This window comes from Pantherophis guttatus, chromosome 15 (assembly GCF_059756535.1).
Source record: "Pantherophis guttatus breed Tessera chromosome 15, ASM5975653v1, whole genome shotgun sequence".
In the NCBI taxonomy this organism is placed as follows: domain Eukaryota; kingdom Metazoa; phylum Chordata; class Lepidosauria; order Squamata; family Colubridae; genus Pantherophis; species Pantherophis guttatus.
The window spans coordinates 844,623-868,938 of NC_142077.1; the positions used below are offsets into that span (position 1 = coordinate 844,623).

Genomic DNA, 24,316 nt, shown 5'->3' on the forward strand with positions numbered 1-24,316 from the left:
GGATAAATAGAGGGAGGGAAGGAAGGAAGGAAGATTAAAGGAAGGAAGGAAGGAAGGAAGGAAGGAAGGAAGGAAGGAAGGAAGGAAAGAGAGAGATGACTAGCTGAGGAATTCTGGGAGTTGAATGCCAAAGGGAGCATCTCCGATCGCATAAAAGGCCTAGACTTAACTCTCTTGCCAGTCCCAGTATATCCCAGCCTTCCTGCAACTTCCGAATATTAGCCAACGGTCCTCTCCGTATCAGCCTCTTCTCGCCTGTGGGGTCCCAGCCTTACCGAGATTCAGGGTCCCATCTGGGTTGATCTGCGCCAAGATGTGGGTCGTCGGCCCACAGGCCTCAGTCTGGACCAGCTGCAGCCGTGGCGTGGTCACCGGAGGGAAGCGGTAAAACTGAAGGGTGAAGTAGATGCTTTGGGGCCACATAGCAGGGTCGTCCTGGGCAGGCCTGGTGGAAGGAGAGGAGAGGAAATTCAACCGGCGAAGCCCCAAATCCTAGCCTGTGAAGAGCTACACCCTAAACCAGATCAACCTTGGCAATGTTAAAGCATTTGGACTTCAACTCCCAGAACTCCCCAGCCAATCATACCTGGTTTTTCTCTCTCTCTCTGACTTCTTAGATTGGAGAGATTGCAGAGAAAGGGATTATAAGAGAGTAAGCAGGCACACACTGAGGATATACATCAAAAGGAATGCGTTATCACCAGGGAATTCTGGGAATTCTGGCACCTTAAAAGTTGCCAAAGTTAAGAAAACCTGCACTAGACAAACCCAAAGGAACAGACCCGCCCTCTTTCAGGCAAAACCCCACCCATTTTTCATCATGGAGTGTTTTTTTTATCAGGAACCAAAGTAAAAAAAATCAGTCATAAATTGAGGCACTGCAAAAGGCCGCAAATGGGGACTGGTTGCCAAACACCCAAACTGGATTCCCAAGTATGGCCAGACCCACAACAGGGTTGCAAGGTCCGTTGTAACTTCGATCAGTCGTTAAGTGAACGGTCGTAAGTCAAGGAAAACCTACAGCCCGGGATGGAAAAGATCCGGGAATGGCAATCTAATTTTGGGCTGGGACAACAGTCTTCCAACTCAGTGGGGAGCTAAGTCATTAAAATTGGGTGGGGGGGCTAACGACTGCAACCCCCTGTCAATTCAACCTCTCCCCTGCACCTCCCCCCCATTTTGTGGCATCTGCATGAGGGAACAATTAAATGGCAGGGATCTTTTCGGACCCACAGAGGAATGGAAAGTGCTCGCCCACCTGCTCAAGGCCAGGAACTGCAGGTGGATCTCGTGGTCGGGAAAGGGATCGCCTTCCTCCCGCTGGGGGCTGCAGGGCGCGGGATCGTTGGGATCCAACATCTCCAGTGGTTCCTTGTTGCAATCCAGAAGCTCGGGGAATCCAGCCGTGCGCAGGCGGGCAAGCGAGGCCCGGGTGGGGGCAGTGTTGGGGCTGTGAAATGGAGGAGATCCTGAATCCTTCCTTCCTTTCTTTCTTCCTCCTTCCCTCTCTCTCTTTTTTTCTTCCTTTCTTCCCACTATGCGTCCTTCGTTCCTCAGTCGCTTTTCTCTTTTCTTCTTTCCTTTCTTCCTTCTTTCATTTTTCCTTTCTCCCTCCCATTTTCCTTCCTTCCTTTCTTTCCATAATACAATAACACCTCTCCTTCCTCCCTCCCTCCCTCCCTTCCCTTTTCCTTTTCCCTTCTTTCCTTCATTCTCTTTCCTTCCTCCCCTATTTTTCTTTCCATAATACAATAACACCTTTTCTTCCTTCCCTCTCCTGTCCCTCCTTCCTTCCCTCACTGTCTTCCTTCTATCCTCCCTCTTTTACCTTCCTTCCTTCCTCACTTTTCTTTTTTCATTTTTCCTCCCTCCCTCCTCCCTCCCATTTTCCTTCCTTCCCTATCCCTCCTTCCCTCCCTCCCATCTCCTCCTTCCTTCCTCAGTCTCTTTTCTTCTTTCCTTTCTTCCTTTTTTCATTTTCCTCCCTTCCTCTCTCCCTCCCATTTTCCTTCCTTCCCTATCCCTCCTTCCCTCCCTCCCATCTCCTCCTTCCTTCCTCAGTCTCTTTCCTTCTTTCCTTTCTTCCTTTTTTCATTTTCCTCCCTTCCTCTCTCCCTCTGTCCATCTCATTTTCCTTCCTTCCCTCATTTCTTTCCTTCCTTCCCTCCTTCCTGCCTCCATCTTTTCCTTTCTTCTTTTCCTCCCTCCCTCTTAAAGTAGCCAAGATTGAGAAACTTTGCTCTCCCTTCTAGAAGCTCATGTCCTCCCAACCTTCAACAGCGCTGGAGCCACTCCCCTTCCAGAGACAGGTCTGCAGCCCCCACCCCACCACTTCCTACAGAGGAAACCGGTCCGATTTCGGGGCCTCACCTCCGCGAAGGGGCTCCTCCGAGGGCCAGGATGGGCACGTGGACTGGCGTGAAGGGCAGCTCTTGCAGCTGGTCCACCGTGGAGCCATCCTCGAGTTGAGGGTTGTAACTCAGGTCGGACTCCAGGTGAGCGATGGCTGCTTGGCTCTGCTCCGGCTGGGAAGGGAGAGAAGGAAAATTGAGGAAATGTCCGAAGACGGAAGAGACGGTCAGCGTGGAGGTTGGTTAGACTCAACAGGCCTGAGGACTGAACCGATCTATCTTAGAATATGGAATGACAGGACTGGAAGGGACCTTGGAGGTCTTCTAGTCCAACCCACTGTCCAAGCAGGAGACCATCTACCCTCCTGGATAAATATCTGCCCAGTCTCTTCTTAAAAGCCTCCAGTGATGGAGTAGCCACAACTTTTGGAGGCCAGCTGTTCCATCCGACCATCCATCAATTCCTTCATCTGTCGATGGATGGATGGATAGATATAGATAGATCGATAAATAGATAGATATAGACATGGTAGGTAGGTAGATAGATAGATAGATAGATAGATAACAGACAGATAGACAGATTAAATACATTGCAGAGAAAGGGATTATAAGAGAGTAAGCAGGCACACACTGAGGATATACATCAAACCTTTGTGGCACAGCAGACTAAAGCACTGTTATTAACATCAGCTGCCTGCAATTACTGCAAGTTCAATTCTCACCAGGCTCAAGGTTGACTCAGCCTTCCATCCTTGTGGGGACACTTCCAGATTGTGGGGGCAATAAGCTGACTTTGTATAAATATACAAAAGGATGAAGGCTATTGCTTAGCGCATTGTAAGCTGCCCTGAGTCTTCGGAGAAGAGCGGCATATAAATCAAATTTTTAAAAAACCAAACAATCTTTATCTATCTATCCATCCATCCATCCATCCATCCATCCATCCATCCATCCATCCACTGTGTTTCCTTGAAAATAAAACCAGGTCTTATATTAATTTTTGCTCCAAAAGGGGCATTAGGGCTTATTTTCTGGTTAGGTCTTATTTTTGGGGAAATACAGTACTAAATGCATCCATCTGGCTGACAATCTTAACCGGGGCTTATTTTTGGGGGGGGGGTGGTAGGGCTTATATTACGAGCATCCTGAAAAACCATGCTAGGGCTTATTTTCTGGTTAGGTTTTATTTTCGGGGAAACAGGGTATCTATCTATCTATCTATCTATCATCTATCTATCATCTATCTATCTATCTATCTATCTATCTATCATCTATCTATCTATCTATCTATCTATCATCTATCTATCTATCTATCTATCTATCTATCTATCTATCATCTATCTATCTATCATCTATCTATCTATCTATCTATCTATCTATCTATCTATCTAGCTATCTAGCTATCATCTACTTACCTACCTACCTATGAATCATAAAATCATAGTTCAAATTGTTCCAATGATTAATTGATATGGGATTAGAGAATAAATGTCGGAAGGGACCTAGTCCAATTCGCAACCCTAGTGTCAACTTCGAACCGACCCGCGCCAGGGCTAGAGATGGGACAACCATTTCAGACAAATTCTTACCTCTCTGGCCGGCTGAAGACTGTCCTGGGACAGCTGAGCACCGCTGACCGCCGGCAGCAATGCATGGCCACTCCTGTTTATCGGGGATGCCAACAGTTGCGACATTGACAGCTGTAAGGCAAGGTCACTCGTGAAAGAAGTGAGAGGAGGCCGGGCTAGAATTGGGTAGAGGCAAGTCCAGGCAACCGACTCGTACTTATGACGGTCACGAGATCCCCTTTTGCGACCATCTGACCAGCAAACCCAATGAGGAAGCCAGATGTCATGTAACAACTGCGTTACTAGATTAACAACGAAGGCAAGAAAGGTCGTAAAATGTGGCAAGACTCACTTAACAACCATCTTGCTTAGCGATGGAAATTTGGGGCTGAATTGTGGTCGTATGTCGAGGACTAGCTGTCATTGAAAAATATTCTTTCGGGGGGGTTTTTTTCCCCCGCAGGGGTCTTAAGGGGACAGAGACTTACCCCGGGGCCCTGAGTGTAATCCTGAGTAGAAACCAACATCTGGACGGAAGGAGGTGAACCTAGGCAAGGGCAAAGAGGAAGAAACGTCACCGTAATCATAGAACATAGAATCATAGGGATGGAAGGGACCTCGGAGGCCATCTAGTCCAACCCAAGGGGTGTCGAGTTGCCATTCAGCCAAGGATGGACACAACTAGACACCCGACTGCCTTACAAGGTCACCGATGCCTCTTTCTATCTACGGGTGGTCCTCGACTTACGGCCACAACATTTCTGCTGCTAAGCGAGGCGGCTGTTAAGCGAGCTTTGTTCCGTTTCGCATTTCCCGCCACTGTGAAGCAAATCGCTGCTAATAACACGTTGTTAAGTGAATCTGGCTTTCCCCTTTGGCTTGGCTGGTCAGAAGGTCGCAAAAGGAGACACTGCGACCCGTCGTAAACACGAGTCCGTTGCCAAGCGTGTCATCTGTGGAACGGCTCGCCACTGGAAGTCACGGGCGCTCCCTCACTGGAGGCTTTCCAGAATGAACAGCCCTTTGTCCAGAATGGCCTAGAGAAGGGATGGCTAACCTTTTTGCCGTCGCGTGCCAAAAGTGGGCGGAGTGGGGGGGGGTCACAATGCGTGTACCTACACCCGTAATTCAATGTGCCCCGCTCCCCCGCACATGCACACGGAACCCCCCCCTCCCGGCTGCCCCCACTTTTGGCAGGTGGTGGCATGGTGGGTCTGGTAGGCCCATTTTTCACCCTCCCCAGGCTCCAGAGCCTTTCTAGGAGCCTGGGGAGGGCGAAAACAGCCTTCCCCAACCCCCAGAGGCCCTCCGGAGGCCGGAAACAGCCTGTTTCCCGACTTCCGGTGGGCCAAGAAGGCCCGAAAAATCAGCCGGCTGGCGCACACACGCGTGCTGGAGAAGAGCTAGGGCAATGCTCGCGTGCCCACCGATATGGCTCCACGTGCCATCATGGGCCTAGGGTCTCCTGCTTGGGCAGGGGGTTGGACTAGAAGACCTCCGAGGTCCCTTCCGACTCTGTTTTTCTACATTCTAGATTTTAGCATCTATTCAAACAACCCCATGAAATCCGTCTCTGGTACATCCATATCAAAATATTTCCAGACCAGGAAAAGAGAGAAAAAAGCGAGAACGGACTGCACTCTAGTGGCTGGAAAAAAAGAATAATCTTTTTCCTCTTTTTTTTTTCCTCCTTTGGAAGCTTTTCAATCTCGCTCCTTAAACTGAGATGCCAGGAAGTCCTCGATTTACGACGATAATGGAGGCCAAAATGTTTATGCTGAGTGAGACGTAAGTGGTTGAAATTCAGTCACGTGACTCGGAGGGAGGGAAACATTGGAACCTCCGAACTGGGTCGCAAGTATCCCCCCCCCCGGGAGAGGTCCGTCATAACTTTGAACGGTCGTAAGTCGAGGATTGGCTGTTTCTGACCCCCTCCATTAAGTGCCGCTTCAGCCTCGGAAGGGGTCTGGTGGCTGCTCCCAAGGTAGGAGAACCGCTCACCGGGGGCTGCAAGGGGTGGGCTCTTGATCTTGGGGGGCAGCGGCGTTTCTCTCTTAATGCCCGGACTTTTGGCCGCTGTTCCGAGTCGTTCCTCGGAGCTGGTGGAGAAGTGAAAGGCGAGGGTGCCCGATTCGACTTGCTTCACCTGCAATTTTAATTTAATTTAAAAAAAAAAAGATTAATCTTCCTCACCTGGCCCTATGTACTTGTCCCAGGTGAGAGCCCCCCCCCCCCGAAAATTCCAGTTCTTCCCCAATAATAATGAATTTCTAGGATGGGGTTTCTTGGTGGACTCCAACTCCCAGAATTCCCCAGCCAGCTCCTCCAAAATGAACTTTTTGGGACCGATCTTCCCGGTGTGCTGCCCCAGGACCCATCATCCCCAGATCTGAGACTGGAGAGCCAAGCAGGGAAGGGCTGCTCACCTCTTGGGAGCTCATGGTGGCCGGAGGAGTCTTGTAAACCAGGACATGGTGGGGATTCAGCTGGGGCCCGCCTCGCAAGGGAAGGACCACGTCCGCGGAATTCGCATCCAGAACTGGCTGCCAAAGGGCCCAGCGGACCGAGTGCATGTAAGCTGCGGCCGTCAGGGAGGTCATGGAGGGTGTCTGTGGGAGAACGGAATCGTGTTAAATCAGGAAAGAAAGAAAGAAAGAAAGAAAGAAAGAAAGAAAGAAAGAAAGAAAGAAAGATGAAAGAGAAGGAAAAAAGAAAATATAAGGGAAGGGAGGGAGAGAGGAAGGAGAGGGGTTATTGTAGTATGAAAAGAAAGAAAGAAAGAAAGAGAGAGAGAGAGAGAGGGAAGGAAGGAAGATAGGAAGGAAGAAAAAAGAGGTGTTATTGTATTATGGGAAGGAAGGAAGGAAGGAAGGAAAGAAAAAGAAAGAAAGAAAAGGAAAGAAAGAAAGAAAAAAAGAAAGAAAGAAAGAAAGGGAGGGAGGGAGGGAGGGAAGGAAGGATTAAGAAAGAAGGAAAAATGAAAGAGAAGGAAAAAAGAAAATATAAGGGAAGGGAGGGAGAGAGGAAGGAGAGGGGTTATTGTAGTATGAAAAGAAAGAAAGAAAGAGAGAGAGAGAGAGAGAGGGAAGGAAGGAAGATAGGAAGGAAGAAAGAAGAGGTGTTATTGTATTATGGGAAGGAAGGAAGGAAGGAAAGAAAAAGAAAGAAAGAAAAGGAAAGAAAGAAAGAAAGAAAGAAAGGGAGGAAGGGAGGGAAGGAAGGATTAAGAAAGAAGGAAAAATGAAAGAGAAGGAAAAAAGAAAATATAAGGGAGGAAGGGAGATGGCTGACTGGGGGATTCTGGGAGTTGAAGTCCCCCCCCCATCTAAGTCGTCCTGTTCCATAACTGTTAGGAAAAGGGGAAATATTATTCCTTTTCATTCAGTTTCTTCTTCGTCTTCTTCTTCTTCTGACGGAGGCTGACAAAGGTCCTCCCTGCTTTCTCTTTGTCCTTGACCTCGGCCGACCTCCCTCTCGGCAGGAGGAGCCAATTAACCAAGATTTGCTCCCGGCTCAAGGCTGCCGCATGGGCCGCATCAGACGGCTCAACGGAGCTGAAGTCCAGCCTGGCCTGATTCTCATTCTTTTTCCTCCTTTTTCTTGCTTCTCTGCTCGCCTTTTACCAGTAATTAAGGGAATTAGCTGGCTGGAGCCTCCTGGGTTTGCCCGGGCGATCGTGCTTGACTCATTAAGCCAGGATTAACCCTGATTAGAAGTGAGGGCCTCCCTGGCTGGGCACGAGATGTTTCGGCCACTCGAGAATGGTGCTCCCTTCCTTCACCACTCCTTCTCTCTCTTTTTTCTTCCCTCCTTCCTTCCTTCTTTCCTTCCCACCCTCTCTCCTTCCCCAGCCTTTTCTTTCCTTTTTCCTTTCCTTTCATTCCCTTCCCCCTTTCCTTTCATTTCCTCCTTTCCTTTCCTTCCCTCTTCCTCCTCCCCTTCCCTCTTCCACCTTTCCTTTCCTTTCCTTCCCTCTTCCTCTTCCCTTTTCCTCTTCCTCCTTTCCTTTCCTTCCCTCTTCCTTTCCTTCCCTCTTCCTCCTTCCCTTCCCTTCCTTTCCTCCTTTCCTTTCCTTTCCTTTCCTTTCCTTTCCTTTCCTTTCCTTTCCTTTCCTTTCTTCTCCTTTCCTTTCCTTTCCTTTCCTTTCCTTTCTTCTCCTTTCATTTCCTTTCCTTTCCTTTCCTTATCATGATTCAATCCAGTGGACTTTCTAAATTCAGAAGAAGCTTTCAAGACCCCATTAAAAAGTCTCCACAAAGAGGTGAAGGAGGCTTTGATGGACCTCCTGGGACGCTTCAGCAGGTCAACATTAAGAGGGGAGGACAATCTGGGCTGTTGTTCTGTTTCTCCCTCAAGGCCATACAACTTCCAATTCTTCTGTGTGGTGGACTTCAAAGTTCTCCCCGCTTTCATTGATCAGCGCTAATTGCAAATCAGAGGTTGGTCAAAATGACTCAGCCACCACCATCACCCCAAGAGCAATCAGCAGGAGACCGTCTCATTATTACCAAGCTTCGGTTAGTTTTGATCAAGTTTCAGAAGTCAACGCAGAAAGGGCAGGATGAGGTCCTCGGTTAAGAAGACAACAGCTACTTAAGACGTCTAGCATAGATGTTGGGTTCTGTCTGGATAGTTCCCCTGTCCCGCTTAATAAATAAAACTTGAAACTACCTCCAGACGCCCGTCCTTATCCTTCTTCTTGTGAGGAACTCAAAGCGATGTTGATGGTTGATAGCTCCTTCTCAGAGGGCTTCAAAATCATGGCTTTGGTGCCACCAACGTGAGACTTCCAGAATTGCTGTGCGGTCATATAAGTATTAGGGGTTATTCTGGAGACCAACACGCATAATGTACTTCCACTTGGAAAGTTGCCTTCTCCAGTTGTCATGTCTCAACAGATGTCCTTGAGATGCCCTCAAGCTGGTGTCCACCATGTTTCAAAAGACGTCCTTGAGATGGCCTCAACCTGATGTTCACCATATCTCAACACATATCTTTGAGAAGCCCCTCAACCTAGTGTCCACTCAATTGCCCTTGAGATGCCGTGAACCTGGTGTCCACTGTATCTCAACAGATGTCCTTGAGGTGCCCTCAACCTGGTGTCCCCCAACCCTCTGGGTAAGAAGGCCCCATAATTCCTGAGCAACCAATGAAGTGTGAAAGTTTAAGACCACTGGAAGAGACCAGCTTCAGAAAAGTGTTCGTTCGTTTACAAAGAAGTCCACTCAATTGACCCTTGCATTACTTGGAGGAGGAGGAGGAGGAGGAGGAGGAGGAGGAGAAGGAGAAGGAGAAGAAGAAGAAGAAGAAGAAGAAGAAGAAGAAGAAGAAGAAGAAGAAGAAGAAGAAGAAGAAGAAGAAGAAGAAGCTCAAAAGTCATCTCCTACCTTCCCATCAGGGCCACTTGCAACAGAGAAGACATATTCCAACAGGAAGACCACTCCAAAAGCAGGGTGAGGCACCATCTCGGCCAGGTGGATACGGCTTCGCAGGACGAGAGCTTGTCCCTCGGCACTGAGTTTGGAAGAACCAAAAAAAAAAAAAAAAAAAAGTGTGAGGGAATCACCATTAATGTTCAGGAACTCCTCCTGCTAAGGTCCACCTAAGCCGTATCTGCTTTCTCCCGTGTTCCTCAACCTTGGGGACACGAAGATGGGTAGACTTCAATTCCCAGAATTCCCTGGCCATAACGTTTGATGCGTATCCCCATTGTGTGCGCTTCCTTACTCTCTTATAATCCCTTCCTCTGCGATCTCTCTGCTCTAGGGAGCTGGAGAAGAAAATGGGCCATGGCTGGCTGGGGAATTCTGGGAGCTGAAGACCACCCATCTTCAAGAAGCCAAAGTTGAGAAGCCTTGATGCTCCCACAGCCATTTCACTGGATTGTTGCTCGGCTGTGCTTTTTTTTCTAATTTTGCCACAGCGTGAGAGATCATGCTCTAGGCCAACAACTGCCCTCCAAGCTACGCCAGAGGGACATCTGGATAAGAAAACAGAGCGACTCAAAAAGAAAAGAGTGCCGTTTTCAAAGCTGGAACATAATCTTCGTGATGCCACCATCGCATTAATCTCCTTTTCCTACGGGAAAGGAGCTCGCTTCGTTCTCGTGAGGTACCCAACGATGTTCACGCCTTCCGTTCCCTGGTACTCACCTGCCTTTGAGGGGACTTCCTTGTTTCCGGTGCAGGTTGCTGCTGCTTCCCCGGGCTCTACTGGCCTCTGGCAATGCCACAGGGACCACCACCACCACCTGGGGGGGCTGAACGAAGCACAACCCGTTGTGGACGCCAATGTGTAGCCGGCGCTCCTGGATCGCGAGGGAGGTCCCGTCCAGGATCGAGTTAACCTAGATTCAATCGAAAGACCAAAATTAACTCCACCGTTGTATGTAGGCTCACCACTTGGTACTCCGTCCCTAGGAAAGATTATTACAGAGTCCCCGATTTACAACGATTCGTTTAGTGACCGTTCGAAGTTACAGCGGGGCTGAAAAGAGTGACTTACGACCCGTCCCCGCACTTACGACCCTGGCAGCCTCCCCATGTCACGCGATCAAAATCTGGGTCCTTGGCAAACCGGCATGGACTTATGACCATCGTAGGGTCGCCCGGGGTCGTGTGATTGCCATTTGCGACACCTTCACTGCCGAGCAAAGTCAAGGGGGGATTCGCTTAACGACTGTGTGATTCACTTAACAACGGCAGTGATTTATTTAACAATCGCGGCAAAGGAGGTCGTAACATTCGAGCGGGAGGGGGGGTTGGACTAGATGACCTCCAAGGTCCCTTCCAACTCTTTGTTATTCTACGTTCTATGTTCAGCATGACTTCTTTAACTTAGCTTAGCCAGGGTTTAATTGTAGGCCGGGTGTTTGGGAGGATGTGGAATAGACAAGTTGTATTTTATTTATTTATTACCGCAGTGATTTGTTGCCCATCTGGTGGTTCGAATTAAACCTCAGCGGGAACCAAAAGGAGGATTTCTGAGAAATTTCTCCAAACTTGGAAACAGCCTCCCCTCCTCTTTCGAAAATGGGAAATTCTCACGCGCAAAGAGTTCCATTTTGGGCCAATGCACCAACCAACGAGATGCACCATCACCGTGGGGGGGTGGGGGTGGGCGGGTGGTAATTTTACGCCATCTGTCATAAACTAATAAACCTCAAAGCTGCCCCAGAGTGATTGCGGGGATATTAAACCGTTTCATCTTCTCCCTTTTTTTTCTCCTTAAGGTCATTATTGCTTTCTAAATTACGGGGAGCTCCCGGAGACGACATTAAAAAACTTAGGATTCGCTCTCCGGCTCCATCCATCTCCAGCGGGGCTGTTTGCAAAACAGCTCATTAGCGGCTGCCCGTCGCGGGGGAAAAAATCCATCGGCATTGTAAACTGGCATCCAGGAAGCCGAGAAGAGTTTTCCTCTTTTAACAGAAGGAGAACAAAGACCATACGGCAGCTCCCAGGCGGGTGCGCAAACAGGAGAACGGAAAAAAAAAAAAAAAAAGAAACATGGCTATGGAAAAGATCTGTAGACAAACAAATGAGGAAAAGGGCTGTGATTGTCCCGATAAGAGAAGGTCCGTTGCTCTAGGAAATCACCCGTTTTTCACCGCTGGAGAAAAGTTTCATAACCAAAAAAAAAAAAGAAAGAAAAATCCCGTATCGCTAAAGGTTAGGTTTTGGGGACTCTAAAGGGAGTTTGTAATCCTTCAGGACTATAATCTAGAACAGTGCTTGACACCCCAAAGCAGCTGTTAGGGGTTACCCACGAAGCAAGAGTCCCTCAAACTTAGCAATTTTAAGGTGTTTGGACTTCAACTCCCAGAATTCTTGCTGGCTTCAGCAGGAGGACAAGTCAGTTGTAGCCAAGATTGGCCCAGCCGATGCGCCTGACACGAGGATGCAAAGAGCTTAAGCATGGCCCTGATTAACCATGATGGCCCCGATTATAATTGCAATCGTAGTTATAATTAAATGGCTTCTGAGCAAGAACGGTTCTTGGTATCTTGGTTTAGTTAGTAGCTTTCTAATGAGAGAAAGAGGAGAAATGATAAAAGAGAGAGAGAGAGAGAGAGAGGGAGAGAGAGACAGCAATAGCACTTAGATTTATATACCGCTTCACAGTGCTTTTCAGCCCACTTCTAAGCAGTTTACAGAGGTTGCCCCCAACCATCTGGACCCTCATTTTACAAACCTCAGAAGGATGGAAGGGTGAGTCAACCTTGAGCCTGGTGAGATTCGAACTACCAAATTGCAGGCGGTCGGCAGTCAGCAGAAGTAGAGCTGCAGTACTGCACTCTAACCACTGCGCCACCGTGGCTCAGTGATAGGTAGATAGATATAGAGATAGATAGATAGATAGATAGATAGATAGATAGATAGATAGATAGATAGATAGATAGATAGATATAGACAGACAGAGTATTGAGATAGATAGATACCGCAGATAGACAGATAGATAGACAGACAGACAGACAGACAGACAGACAGACAGAAAGACAGACAGACAGACAGACAGACAGACAGACAGACAGATGCAGGCAGGCAGGCATAGGTTTGAGATAGATAGATAGATAGATAGATAGATAGATAGATAGATAGATATAGACAGACAGAGTATTGAGATAGATAGATACCACAGATAGATAGAGAGAGAGAGAGAGGTAGGTAGGTAGATAGACCGAGATAGAAAGACAGAAGTATTAAAAAAGAGATAAAGATATACACAGAAAGATAAAAAGATAGCTAGATAGATTAGAGATGATATAGATAAATAGAAAGACAGAAATATTAAAAGAGAGATAAAGATATACACAGAAAGATAAATAAAAAGATAGATAGATTAGAGATGATAGATAGATAGATAGATAGATAGATAGATAGATAGATAGATAGATAGGTATAGATGATTGATATAGAAATAGAAAGACATAGAAAGATAAATAAAAAGAGACAGAGATAAAAAGATAAATAGATTAGAGAGCGAGAGAGAGAGAGAGAGACAGGTAGGAAGGCCGGAGAAAGACAAAGATGAGAGAGTGGGGGGGGGGGAGAGGGAGAGGGAGGGTGGGGAAGAGACCTACCTGCTCGTGCATAAGCAAGCTCAGGAGCTCCTCCTCAAACTTCTCCAGGGAAGGGTAGAGGTGGACGGTCAGCTTGTCCAGGTACCACGTCTGGCTCTTCATCAGGCGGGGCTTCTGCAAAAAGTCTCCTGCACACAGAGAGGCGCGCCAAATGTATGTCCTTAAGTGAGTTTTGCCTCATTTTACGACCTTTCTTGCCACCGTTGTTAAGTGAATCAACGCCCTTGTTAAAATGAGTAACCCAGTTGTTAAAAGTTACTCTGGTTTATCCCATTCTTGGTCAGAAGGTCGCAAAAGGGGGACCCCCAGGGGCGCTGCGACCGTCATGTGAGTCAGCTGCCAAGCATCCGAATCTAAATCACGTGAACACGGGGGATGCTGAAACGGTCGTTTAAGTGTGAAAGCCATTTTTTTCAATGCCGTTGTAACTTCGAACGGTCACTAAACGAAACGGCTGTAAGTCGAGGAATGCCCGTAGGCAGGATTTTGTGTTTTTTTTTAACTTTTTCTTCCTTGACCCAGGTTGTGGAATCTATGACAAATTGCATCCTTTCCAAATCCTTAAAGGTAAAGGTAAAAAGGTTCCCCCGGCACCTATGTGCTAGTCGTTCCTGACTCTAGGGGGCGGTGCTCATTTCTGTTTCAAAGCCGAAGAGCCAGCGCTGTCCGAAGACGTCTCCGTGGTCATGTGGCCGGCATGACTCAATGCCAAAGGCGCACGGAACGCTGTTCCCTTCCCACCAAAGGTGGCCCCTATTTTTCTACTTGCATTTTTTTTAATGTGCTTTCGAACTGCTAGGTTGGCAGAAGCTGGGACAAATAACGGGAACTCACCCCGTTACACGTCAGCACTAGGGATTCGAACCACTGAACTGCCGACCTTTCGATGGACAAGCTCAGCGTCTTAGCCACTGAGCCACCGCGTCCCCTAATCCTACACACTTTCCGAATTTACAGACTGGGAAAGTTTCAGAAGATGGGGGGAAAAAAACAGTAGAAGAGGTTTGCGGACGATGGCGTCTCTCTTCCTGCCCCTTCACGTATTTTGCAGCTCAAAAAACGGGGCAAAAAAATAAAATAAAAAGCAAAATAAAAACCGAATAAAATATTATCCAGCTGGCTTTAAAAACAAAAAAATAAAAATCTGCCAGCCGTGCAGAGCCCGGGAGTCCCCTTCGCGTTCGAAAAGGGGATAATTTGCAGTCATCGGCGTTAATTCAATTTTCAAGGGCCGAAATACGCCTTTTTCCCTTCTCGCCTTTGCGGAGGCTGTGATCTAACGGCTTCGGGAGGGGGAATCAAATTACTGGGTTCATTTTCGGCTGGAAGTGCCACCAATTTGCCACCAATTTCAGAGCTGGGCCGGCAAGCTTGAAGTGCTGGGCTTTTTCTGATGAAGGGGAGCTGAGGAGAAGGGAGGGAAACGAGGAGGGGGAGTGAAGGGAATTGGGAATTTGAGGGAGGTAAGGACCCCGTTGTACAGAGCAGGGGGTGGCCGGAGCGATGGGATCTCAGGGGTCTGTCATCTTTTGGAACTTTTTATCACGTTGGTTTCTAATCTTAAAATGATTCAGTCCTTAAATTCTTCGGACTTTTAATGTTTCATAGTGTGGATTAAATTGATATTCAGGTCAAGCCAAATAACTTTATTGAGGCCATGAACCAGCAGAAAGAGAAGAAATACAGGGATCCCCCTCATCTTGCGACCGTCAACTGAGCCCAACATTTCCGTTGCTAAGTGAGATATTTTGTTAAATGAGACTTGCCCCGTTTTTACAACTGGTCTTGCCCCGTCTGTTAAATGAATCGCTGCTGTTGTTAAATTATGGGGAAGGGGAAAGGAAGGGAAGAAGAGAGAAGAGAGGGGAAAGGAAAAGAAAAGGAGGGAGGGAGGGAAGGAAGGAAGGAAGGAAAGAAAGAAAAGGGAGGGAGGGAGGAAAGAAGGGCAAGGGTTATACGTACCTTCAGGGGCTGCTAAGACCCCTGGAACCCTCTGCCCGCTGGATACCGGGGTATTCTCAGGCAGGAGATGGTAAATGGCCTCCAAGGGTGGGTGGAGCTGCAGGGTGCATTGCAGGTGAGTGTTTTCCATCACTGTCAGGTACTTGTTCTCTAAAGGAGCCAAAAGGACAGACAGACAGACAGACCAGAAAGGAGGAAGGAAGGAAAAAAGAAAAAATAAGGAAGACAGAAAAGGGAGAGCGGAGTGAGGAAGGAAGGAAGGAAGGAAGGAAGGAAGGAAGGAAGGAAGGAAGGAAAAGAGAGAGGGGGAGGGAGGAAGGAAGGATGGAAGGAAAAGGAAGGAAGGAAGGAAGGAAGGAAGGAAGGAAGGAAGGAAGGAAGGAAAAGAGAGAGAGGGAGGGAGGAAGGAAGGAATGAAAAGGGAGGGAGGAAGGGAGGAAGGATGGAAGGAAAAGAGGAAGGAAGGAAGGAAGGAAGGAAAAGAGAGGGAGGGAGGGAGGAAGGAAGGAAAGAAAAAACAAAAAATGAGGAAGACAGAAAAGGGAGAGTGGAGCGAGGGAGGGAGGGAGGAAGGAAGGAAAAGAGGGAGTGAGGAAGGAAGGAAAGAAGGAAGAAAGGAAAAGGGAGGGAGGGAGGGAAGAAGGATGGAAGGAAAAGAGAGGGAAGGAGGGAGGGAGGAAGGGAGGAAGGGAGGAAGGAAAAGAGAGGGAGGGAGGGAGGAAGGAAGGATGGAAGGAAAAGAGAGGAAGGAAGGAAGGAAAAGAGAGGGAGGGCGGGAGGAAGGAAGGATGGAAAAGAGAGGGAGGGAGGGAGGAAGGGAGGAAGGAAAGAAGGACAAAGTGGAGGAAGGAAGGAAAGGGAGACATTGTGACATAATAAATTAAAACTCACATCAGGACAATTTGAATCCAGGTTTCACACATTCCGGATGGCTGCTTTTAGTCTGGCCATCAACACCCAGCCCAGAACCCTTGAACCCCGAATGACCGACTATTCCGGGGTGTCCTAAGGACATGACAGAGAGCTCCGCTTGCTGGACTAAGGTGCCAACGGGCTCTCTGGCTGGCAGAGCAGGGAACCTTCAGGGCAGCAGAGGCGGCAGAGGAAGTGGGTCTATAGCAGAAGGGAGGAATTGCTGCAACCAGAGAGAAAACTGAATTCTCTTGAATCTTGAATTCAGCAATTACGATTTCCAATAGCCTCTCCCTTCCCTGCTCTTTGCACCCAGAATCATTTTCCCACCCATTTTCGTCCGGAATTTCCCAGGTGCAAAGAACGCTGGGCCTGGCCTGTGCAAATCGCTAGGCGCCCCATGACTTACTCTCTATGGGCTCCAGGAGCAGCGGGTGCAGGAGGGCACGGGGAGTCCCCTGATACAAAGGGAGCCTGCAGAGAGAAGGGGAGTATCGGATCAGAGAGAAATCGGGTGGGTTTTTTTTTTGTTTTTTTAAAAAAGGAATTTTGGAGAGCTGAGTTGGTGATTGGCCCAAAATTACCCAGCCGGATTTTCTGCCTACGGTGGGACTAGAACTCCCAGTCTCCTGGTGATTGGCCCAAAGTCACCCAACTGGCTTTCGTACCTAAGGCAGGACTAGAACTCCCAATCGCCTGGTGATTGGCCCAAAGTCACCCAGCTGGCTTTCGTACCTAAGGCAGGACTAGAACTCCCAGTCTCCTGGCGATTGGACCAAAGTCACCCAGCTGGCTTTCATATCTAAGGCAGGACTAGAACTCCCAGTCTCCTGGCGATTGGACCAAAGTCACCCAGCTGGCTTTCGTACCTAAGGCAGGACTAGAACTCCCAGTCTCCTGGCGATTGGACCAAAGTCACCCAGCTGGCTTTCATATCTAAGGCAGGACTAGAACTCCCAGTCTCCTGGCGATTGGACCAAAGTCACCCAGCTGGCTTTCGTACCTAAGGCAGGACTAGAACTCCCAGTCTCCTGGCGATTGGACCAAAGTCACCCAGCTGGCTTTCATATCTAAGGCAGGACTAGAACTCCCAGTCTCCTGGCGATTGGACCAAAGTCACCCAGCTGGCTTTCGTACTTAAGGCAGGACTAGAACTCCCAGCCGCCTGGCGATTGGACCAAAGTCACCCAGCCGGCTTTCATACCTAAGACAGAACTAGAACTCACCGTCTCCTGGCAACTGGCCCAAACTCACTCAGCCAACTTTTTTGTCAAGGTGTTAAATCCCACCCCTCCTGGCAGAATGGCGCCTGCTTTTAGACCTTTTAGTCAAGGGACTCCTAGTCACCGATACCAACCACGTTTCATCCCGAAGCTACCCAACGTACCCTTTGCCCATCGCGTTCCAAATCAGCGGCTCGGATTTGCCATTAAACAACCGGAGGAACCCGAACCCGCAGCCGACTTCCCGGTATGCCGTGTCTTGTCTCTTGGCGGTCGCCACAATCTCTAGCACCATCAAGACACCGGGGTGACCCAAAGACGTGAGGAAATACACCGTCTGGGAGGGCAGCGGAGAGAAAGGGTGAAGGAGAGCGGGCCTTTGATTTTCTCCTGTACGCGTCCCGATCGGGGCTGCTCGTTGGCGAGACGGTCTCGGTGACAGGAGATTAATCATCTCGGCTGACAGCTTCTCCAGGCCTGCCACTTTCTCGCCTCCGGCACAGAAGCTGGGATTGCGAGGCGGGTTTGTGATCTCTTTTGTTGGCAAAAAGAGCCTGATAGTACAGTGGACTAAAGCACTGTTGTTAACACCAGCTGTCTGCAATTACTGTAAGTTCGAATCTCCCCAGGCTCAAGGTTGACTCAGCCTTCCATCCTTTCTAAGGTAGGTGAAACGAGGACCCAGATTGTGGGGGCAATAAGATGACTTTGTATAAATATGCAAAAGGATGAAGGCTATTGCTTAACGCACTGTAAGCCCCCCTGAGTCTCCGGAGAAGGGCGGCATATAAATTAAAGCAAAAAAACAAAAACACTTCTCTCCCAGCAGGATAACAGATGCCAGTGCAACGCAGAAGATGCCGAGACTTCAAAGAGCCATTCGGGCTGGCTCTGGTCAGCCGGGCAGCGGAAGTCAAAACCACCCCTGCGAGGAGACGCTCCCGCCCCCACCCCACCCGTCAATCTCGAGCACCTGCAGGAAGGAAAAGCTGGAATACCCCTGAGTTGCAAAATGTGAATTGCAGTTGATCCTCGAGTTACGACCACAACAGAGCCCCAAACTTTGTTGCTAAGCGAGATGTTTGTTAAGTGAGCCTTGCCCCCTTTTACGACCTTTCCTGCCACATTTGTTAAGTGAGTCACTGCAGTTGCTCAGTTAGCAACATGGTTGTTAAGTGAACCTGGCTTCCCTGTTGCTTGTCAGGTTGTGTGACCCCGGGACGCTGCAACCGTCATAAGTATGAGTCAGTTGCCAAGAGTCTGAACTCTGATCACATGACTGTGGGGATTCCGCGACAGTCATAAGTGTGAAAAAAGGGTAAATGATTTGTTTAAAAAATTTAATCCTTAAATGAGAGGGATCGCCACGTTGGTAGGGGGCTCTCGGGAAGGACGTTTGGATGAAAATAAAGACCGAGCTGCTATTTTCTTGAAAAATTTGAATTTAAAAGCCCCCAACTGGAAAGCTGCAGGAAGGACGCAAGGATGCTTAAGAGAGAGGGCAAGTTTAGCCCTTAAAAAGTTTTGGCAGCTTTTTCACGCGATTCTTGGAACAACAGCGCCCTCTGCTGTTGGTTTTAGAACCAGCTCTTCTGGGATGGAGAGCCCACCTTCGACCACTGGACCGGGAGGATTATTAAGGAAGCCTGCAGAGAAAATTTCCCACTTCTGGAGAAAATTCTTTTCTTTTTTTTTTTTTTAAGAACGATACTCTGCAGGGAAGATGATAACTTCAGTGCAGGGAAGGAGATTTGACTTATTGCATTTGTTTTGAAATGTGTATCCTGCCCACCTAGCCAAGAGGGGACTCTAGACATAAAACTTGCAAGACGTAAAACCAACCAAATAAAACAAGAAAACATCACGGTCATAAATAGGAGCATTTCATTCTGGTTTTCAGCAAAATCATCCAATAGTGAATGGGTGAAAGCGACCAAGGCATTCTTTTACAACCACTGGGTTCACTTAATGACGGCCGCAAGAAAAGTTATAAACTCAGATCAAACACGCGGCCGACCCATTTTACGATTGTCACGACGTACATCCATAATTGAGAGACCCTATGATGGTCGTATGTCGAGGACTACCCGTCGTTCAGTTTTATCCTCATCTGAAAGTTGAAACCGTTGAGAAAAGCTAATCTAGAGCCTCCATTAAACTAGGGGGTCTTCCCATAATTTGGGGGGAAAGACCCATCAGCTCTTACCTCGTTGAAGACCGCAGAGGCCGGCTGCCCCGGGACGGATTTCAGAGGCCTTGGGGGGCTTCTCCAAGTCCTGCCAAAGAACTGGCGGTAGGCCACGTCGAAGAGCGAAAGGCGCAGCTGCAAGGCCACTTCCACCATGTTCTCAAGAACTTTCTGTGGAGCATTGAAGGGCCAAGGAGGGGAGTTAGCACCAGGGAAGAGGGGTGGGTGAGGGAGAACGAGAGGAAGGAGGTCTCGGGTGAATTGCAAATATCAAATCGCAAAGAAATAGCTGAAAGGGGAAGGAAAGGAGTTGATCAGGTCTTGCTTTAGGCAATCTACGGGAGGATTTGGGTTGTCCCTGAGGTCATCCACGTACGGTAGGATGAACCCTTGTTGGTCAAGGTTTGAGAGGGGTGGACTTCAACTCCCAGAATTCTGGAGGGAGGGAGGGAGGGAGGGAGGGAGGAAGGAAGGAAGGAAACCAGAGGAGAAAGAATGGGAGGGAGGGAAGGAGGAAGGAAGGAAAGAAGAGGGAGAAAGAGAGAGAGAGAGAGAGGAAGGAAGGAAGGAAGGAAAGCAAAGAAGAAAGAGTGGGAGGAAGGAAAGGAGGAAGGAAGGAAGGAGAGGGAGGGAGGGAGGAAGGAAGGATGGATGGATGGACGGACGAACGGAAGGAGGGAAGGAAGGAAGGAAGGAAAGAAGGAAGGAAGGAAACCAGAGGAGAAAGAATGGGAGGGAGGGAAGGAGGAAGGAAGGAAAGAAGAGGGGGAGAGAGAGAGAGAGAGAGAGAGAGAGAGAGGAAGGAAGGAAGGAAGGAAGGAAGGAAGGAAGGAAGGAAGGAAGGAAGGAAGGAAAGCAGAGAAGAAAGAGTGGGAGGAAGGAAAGGAGGAAGGAAGGAAAGAAGAGGGAGGAAGGAAGGAAGGAAGGAAGGAAGGATGGAAGGAAGGATGGAAGAAAGGAAAGAAGGAAGGATGGAAGGAAGAAAGGAAAGAAGGAGGGATGGATGGATGGAAGGAAGGAAGGAAGGAATACAGGGAAACAAGAGGACAAAGAGAGGGAGAGAGGGAAGAAGGAAAAGAGAGAGGGAGGGAGGGAGGGAGGGAGATGGCTGGTCAGGGAATTCTGGGTGTTGAAGTCCACCCACCCTAAAGCCCTGGAAACTACAACTCAAACAATACGGAACATAAAATCACTAGAGACGGCAACTTAAAGGAAGCCGAGGAGATAAAGACTCCAGCCTTGAGCAGGGGGTTGGACTAGAAGACCTCCAAGGTCCCTTCCAGCTCTATTATGATGGACTGATTGACTGATCTTACTTGTTTCAAGGCATTTCCGTGCACGCTCTTCAAGACGCACTGAAATGGCACCGATGGCTGGAGTGGCAAATTTGGCCTCCGGACGTTACGCGGAGGCACGGTTAGGCTCTGGTGGAAGATCTTGTGCCATTCCCCCATCCTGGGGACCAGGTGCGGTGGCACCGTGTGTTTCACTTCGGCTTCTGGGCTCCCGGCCTTCAAACACAAAGCGATTGTTTGGTGAGTGGGGAAGTGATCCCTTTTGCTTCATTTCTTAGAGAAAAGAGTAGGCTTGGGTTAGAAAAATCTGAATTCTGAAGGCTTCTAATGGCTTCTCCACCTTGGCGACTTGAAGATGTGCAGAGTTCCAACTCCCAGAATTCCCCAGGCGGCCCATGCTCTCTCTTTTTTTCCCCTCATTCCACCTCCCCACAGTGGAGAGATTGCAGTGAAAGGGATTAGAAGAGAGTAAGCGGGCCACAATGGAAATACACCTCAAAAGGAATGCATTCACACCAGGGAACTGAAGTCTGCCCATCTTCAAACTGCTAAACTGGAGAAACACTGATCTAGAAGTATAAAAAGTACCAGCTTTCAAGTCAAACACTCTTACATTTGTAAAGAGGTGATGTCTGAAGGACACGTCTTCCTACACCAGGAGCTGTCGAATTTCAGCTCTTAATTTAGTTGCTCGTTTGACACTTTTTTTGCAAGGTCACAATGATTCAGAGATTTCACAGGGGGAGCTGGAGAGAAGCTGACTTCATCAGAAAACAGATTCCAGGAAGAAAAAGGAATAAAAGCAAAGCAAATTAATAATAATAATAATACCCAAAAGAATTAACCCTAATCCGTAGGCAATTTTTTTGCATTCAGACTTTTAATTTCTGCATGGAATGAGTCACCGTAACTAGCACGCAGGTCCCTCCGTGTAGTAAATTATACCATTGAATAAATATATTAAATTTACCAGTGGAACTGCCTGCCTCCAGAATTTGTGGGTGCTCCATCACTGCAGGTTTTTAAGAAGAGGATTGGACAAGCGTGTGTCTGAAACAGTATCGGGTTTCCCACTTGAGCAGAGGGTCTCCAACCTTGGCAACTTTTAAGACTTGTGGACTTCAACTCCCAGAATTCCTCAGCCAGCAAAGCTTAAAGCTGCCAAGGTTGGAGACCCCCTGGACTACAAGACCTCCAAGGCCCCTTCCAACTCGTGTTGTTTTCTTCCCTTCTCCTCTTTTCTAGAGAAACGATGAATAAGTGAACTAGTCCCTGGCACACGGGTGTGATCGAAGGAGAAGCGCGCAGCTTGCTGGGCGCTCAGGATGCAGTTGCGAGACCTCCCAATTGCAAGAATGTGTACACACAAATGTGTTGTGGCCCACAGCAGATTCGGACAGTGAGGTGGTTGGGGAGGAACATGGGCCAGTCCTGGAGTCTGGGGAAGGCTCTGATGAGGGCTCTGCGTCGGAGGCAGAGAGGGAGCCAGAGCCGTCTGACAGTTATCAGCTGAGTCAGACATCAGTGGGGTAGAAGAAAAGCTGGAGCCTGTTCCCACTGTGCACATGTGCAGAGTTGCCAGACGAAGGGAACAGAAAAAAAAGAACAAGGGTCGATTTGGGAGTAAGGCCACACAGGTGGACGATCAATGGCCCCTCCCGGAGGGAATAAAAGAGAAGCGAAAGGGGAGGGGAGACAATTAGTTCCCCTAATTGGTTTGTGACTCTCCGAGACACTTTGCCAAGTTTCGAAGGTATCGGCCTGGCAGCTCTCCAAGCCAGATAAGGTCTGTGACTGTAAATTCTCCCTTGAAAGACTTCGCTGGATGTGAACGAGAGGAATTCGCTGTTAGTTTAATAAAAGGGGTTTTGTCGGGACCAGGATTCTGCTTCGTGCTTTTTGGGGAAAGTCAGAACAAAATGTGTGACTCTCTTCCAAACTGGGGAGGCCGAGGAGACCATAAAAAAACAGGCAGCTAACCCCCCGGTCAGTCAAAACCGTCTTTCTGCCTCAAAACACAAACTCTACCAGTTGTGCCTTCAGATCCTACTACGTATTATATATGTCCTTGACTTACAACCTTTCGTTTAGCGACACTGTAAAAAATGACTTCCGGTTTGCTTCCTGTCGCCGAAAGACGGTCCCGTTTTTGGACCGCCAGCCCCGCTGCCTGTTAGAGCCGCTTCGATCCAGAGAAGCGGCTCGGAAGTTCCCGAATCCAAAGGATTAGTGGAAGAGAGTGGGCGAGAAGCAGGTTGAGCCCCTGTGAGCCCCCAGACAGCTGTTTCTGGGGAGGAAACAGGCGCGGCTCCCTTCCAGCTCGCCGAGACTCCGGACAGCGTGGGACGAGTCTGCCCAGCGCAGAGCAAGGCGGCAGGAGCAACCTTTCTATTTAAACAAAGTAAACTCAAACAACCAGGGTGGAATAACAATTTGAACCTCGAAACTGCAAGTATTACTAGCCCTGTGATTAAGTTTAAAGCAGAAGAGTGAATCCATGATCTCCTTTTTGAGACCTTCTGAACAACTCAACGGGGAAGCCAGTTCACTTAACAACCGTATGATTTCCCTGGTCACTGATAACCAATATTTCGGGCACTTGACTGCACGTACTTTATGACAGATGTACTTGCGGTGTTTGAAAAAACTACGTTTTTTTGGCAATCTGGGATGCTGGAATATGCCAGTCGGCAAGGGCTCGAATGCTGATCACGTGACGCTGGGGATTCTGTGGCGGTCCTAAGTCTGAGGATCAGCCATAACAAGTCTCTTTTAAGTGTCAATGTCGCTACGTCATCGCTACACGAATGGCCATAAGTCAAGGATGGTCTGTGCAAACCTTCTCTTTGCCGAAATCTGTGGATGTGAGGCTTAAAAGCTGCAAAATAAGGAGATTTTCAGAGAAAAGTTCCTCGCCAGAAAAATCAAATAGTTCTCACCTCTTGACCCAGCTTGCCATCCAAAAATCAAGATTGCTCCTTTCACAGTCTAATCACTTCTGCTCCTAGGAAACACAACGATAATTATTATTATTTTTTTTAAAAAAAAAGCCTTTACAATTGGGAGCTCAGGAAGCGGCAAAACATCTAATTTTTCCTGCTAACTTGGACGCTAAGCGGCTTAAGGCTACCAAGACCCTGTGAGTTTTTTCCCTCCCCCTTGGAAGCATTAAATCCACACGTTTCATGTCCCAAGCTGGAAAAAGAGAAAGAGAGAGAACATATTGTGTGATTCGTCCTCCCACTAAGAGCCACGGATAGATATATTGCCGCGTTTGCTGATTTTTTAAACAACAGCTGCACATCGCCCCAGTACAAAAAAGAACAACGGAATTAATCAAGCATTTTAACACGCAGGCGACAGCAGCACGAGGCTAGTCTGAAAATTTGTTATTTTTTTACATGCTTTTAGGCTAGTAAAATGCTCTGCAGAGTAAAAACACTTAGTACAAAATGTTCTTAGAAGCTAGTTCTCTGTAGGTTTTCTCCACTCATATACGGCTGCGAAAGGCACATAAGCACAAATCCAGAATAAAAGAGTGGCTATAAAATGTAATTTAACTGGATTTTAGGTCCAAATGTGAAGTGGAATTTAGCCAGGTTAGGAAACCAGTAATCCCAGGAAGGCAGGCAGCCGATTTTAAACTGGCAAATGATCCTGGGGATTTATATGTTGGTCTGTTCACATGACCCCAAAACCTTGTTTGTTTATTCAGGAGTCAGAAAATGATCCTCC

At 48.2% G+C, this 24,316-nt stretch overlaps 1 protein-coding gene across 7 annotated transcripts in view; it reads right to left on the minus strand.

The window, feature by feature from the left end:
- Positions 1–23,595, minus strand: part of NPHP4 (nephrocystin 4) — a 39,774-nt gene extending 16,179 nt beyond the window's left edge. The window contains exons 1-17 of one of the 7 annotated variants that reach the window (XM_087878822.1): positions 23,521–23,592; positions 21,195–21,342; positions 20,603–20,797; positions 19,305–19,457; positions 17,263–17,435; positions 16,285–16,349; positions 14,964–15,113; positions 13,002–13,129; positions 10,072–10,265; positions 9,307–9,433; positions 6,346–6,528; positions 5,921–6,065; positions 4,408–4,466; positions 3,941–4,051; positions 2,371–2,525; positions 1,259–1,450; positions 276–445 (exon numbers count right to left, since the gene is read on the minus strand). In XM_087878822.1, the coding sequence (XP_087734948.1) occupies positions 276–445; positions 1,259–1,450; positions 2,371–2,525; positions 3,941–4,051; positions 4,408–4,466; positions 5,921–6,065; positions 6,346–6,528; positions 9,307–9,433; positions 10,072–10,265; positions 13,002–13,129; positions 14,964–15,113; positions 16,285–16,349; positions 17,263–17,435; positions 19,305–19,457; positions 20,603–20,740 (2,143 nt within the window). In that variant the 5' untranslated portion in view covers positions 20,741–20,797; positions 21,195–21,342; positions 23,521–23,592. Of the gene's footprint in view, positions 1–275; positions 446–1,258; positions 1,451–2,370; positions 2,526–3,940; positions 4,052–4,407; positions 4,467–5,920; positions 6,066–6,345; positions 6,529–9,306; positions 9,434–10,071; positions 10,266–13,001; positions 13,130–14,963; positions 15,114–16,284; positions 16,350–17,262; positions 17,436–19,304; positions 19,458–20,602; positions 20,855–21,194; positions 21,343–23,520 lie in introns of all 7 variants that reach the window. The other 6 variants (XM_087878824.1, XM_087878823.1, XM_087878825.1 and 3 more) reach the window with 6 other exon arrangements.
- Positions 23,596–24,316: the final 721 nt, after the last annotated feature.